Source organism: Miscanthus floridulus, chromosome 8 (genome assembly GCF_019320115.1).
Source record: "Miscanthus floridulus cultivar M001 chromosome 8, ASM1932011v1, whole genome shotgun sequence".
Classification (NCBI taxonomy): domain Eukaryota; kingdom Viridiplantae; phylum Streptophyta; class Magnoliopsida; order Poales; family Poaceae; genus Miscanthus; species Miscanthus floridulus.
In genome coordinates, this window is record NC_089587.1 from 161,133,725 (window position 1) to 161,135,989 (window position 2,265).

General features: G+C 40.8%; 1 protein-coding gene and 1 long non-coding RNA gene across 2 annotated transcripts in view; both read left to right on the forward strand.

Moving 5' to 3' along the window:
- Positions 1-498: 498 nt before the first annotated feature.
- On the forward strand, positions 499-1,510 carry LOC136473866 (uncharacterized). Its single transcript, XR_010762768.1, has 2 exons — positions 499-1,040; positions 1,159-1,510. It is a non-coding gene; the product is annotated as an uncharacterized lncRNA (long non-coding RNA).
- A 19-nt stretch (positions 1,511-1,529) lies between these two features.
- The window catches only part of LOC136470085 (glutathione S-transferase Z1-like), a 2,728-nt gene continuing 1,992 nt past the window's right edge, over positions 1,530-2,265 (forward strand). Inside the window, exon 1 of the mRNA XM_066468045.1 lies at positions 1,530-1,580. Coding sequence (XP_066324142.1) covers positions 1,530-1,580 — 51 coding nt within the window. The remainder of the gene's footprint in view (positions 1,581-2,265) is intronic.

Below are 2,265 nucleotides of genomic sequence, written 5' to 3' on the forward strand. Positions count from 1 at the left end.
AACCAATGATGTAAATTAAATGTTTATTGATATCGTTATTTTCGAGAACAAGATTATGAAAGTGTTGTATATATACATATATATCTATAATATATATAGTTTCATACTTTATTCGAATATAATAATGCTCGAGATGAGAATTAGATGTAATTATATGCGTGCGTGTATTCATATTAGCAGCGTAGAATACGTACATAAAAACATATTATATATTAAACAAATATGTGTAACTGAACTGAAAACAAATTAAACAAAAAAAAAGAAAAAGAAAAGGACTAAAGGGTGCGGCCACGTTTGCTCGGCTGGAGGGCCTTTAGTCCCTCTTTAGTCCCGGCTCGATAACCCAGGACTGAAGGTTCCACCTTTAGTCCCGGGATCGTTGTTCCGCGCGCGGTAACCGGGACTAAAGGCCGTTACCGCCCGGGACAACAAGTCTATCCTGTAGTAGTGAGAAGGGGAGGGGAGGAGAGGGAGGGCCAGATCCGACCGGGAGAAGCAGGTTTAAATGTCTTTATTTCATTAGTCAGAAGTATCATGTGTTGCTCCACATTGGAGAGTAGCATGAATAAATAGACAAAAGTTCATAGAGAAGGAATGTTCTTGTTTTCCCTTGGGATGAGGCGAGGGTGTGCATGCAACTGTTCTGTTGATTGCTTTCAGCTGAGGATGTGAAAGAGATCATTAATTTAAAATACTGATTTAATTGTTTTGAGAGCTCTTGGTTTTCCTCAGTGTCCTTCATGTACCCTTATTAAACATGTTCTATAATTTTATGGCTTTGGTTCATATGCACGTAACCATGTGATGTATCAGTTACATTATTATGCCTTGTTCTCTGGTTCTGTTCAATGTAGGACATAACTAATGTCCCTTTCAACCGTCTGCTTATATTTTGCTTCCATCTATTATTCAGAGCTTTCCACAAATACCCATTTCATTCTCTTTGTTGGCAATTAATTTTGACTTGAACATGTAATTCCCCTCTACTTTCAGGTGATGTGCGTGCGTGCTCTCTGTCAAGTCTTGCTTTGGTTCTAAAGGTATATCATCCTCTTTGTTTTGACACATCTGTAGTTCTATACAGGTTGCGTTTTGTGAAAGATATGGAGCTCATAGAACAGCGGTTTGCCTATGCTAACTCTGTATTTCTTATGCCAGGCTGAATCCCCAGAGGGCTTTGTGCTAACCCACATCCAAAAGACATGGCTGAACGGATACTCTTCAGGGGTTGAGCAGGCGTCTAAGCTGTAGAGCAATATACCGTCTCCGCTCGCGATTGGAGTTTTCTTGATGATAGAATAGAATAATGTAGCTACTTCATCTGAGAAAAACTTTTCTTTTCTCCTGTTTATAGTTTTAACTTCCCAAAACCGCACTGGAGGATCTCCAGGGAGAGGAATTGGTGCCTTCTTATTTGGTGCGTAAGATAAATGTTCTATCTCATGGCTTTCATGAGAAGATGAAATCGATTCATCTTGGTATATATTTACAAATCTTGTTGAATAATGCAGTGTTATCTATATCCAGGGATGGCAATGGGCCTACCCTATATCCAGGGAATGTGTTTTTACCTCATTAGGGTATGTGAGTGTGGGTTAATTTACTTACCCATAGATATTTTAATGGAGAAAATTCTTACCCATTAGGTTGGTGGGAACGAATATACAGTATTCTGCACTATCCGAACCCTTAAATCTACGGTGATGTATATGCCCGATATGCAAATATAATTTAAAGCCATCCCCAATCTAATGTACTGTTCCAAAATGTGGTCCAACTAGCAAACCTTGTGCCATATAAGGAGGTGCATATATAGTGTTTTTTGTTATATTTCTGTTGTTCTATTATTTGCTCATATAATCTTAATTCAATACTTTGTTATTTTTTTTCTCTCGGATACAGATAATCCATGGGTATCCAATTCCCGCATGGGCATAGGTATAGACACGAAATCACACGAACATCGCTACAGGAAACCGGGACTTTGCCCAGTGCTCAAATCTTTGCCGAGTGCCAAATATCGGGCACTCGGCAAAGGCCACCTTTGTCGAGTGCCGCACTCGGCGAAACTTGGCACTCGGCAAATAGGGCTTTGCCGAGTGTCTGGCACTCGGCAAAATAAGGCACTCGGCAAAGCCAAACTTTACCTAGTGCCAGACACTCGGCAAAGTTGGGCACTCGGCAAAGAGGCGCCCGGGGATAACGGTACCCAACGCCGGCCTCTTTGCCGAGTGCCTTCTGTTTGGCACTCAGCAAAATATTGGC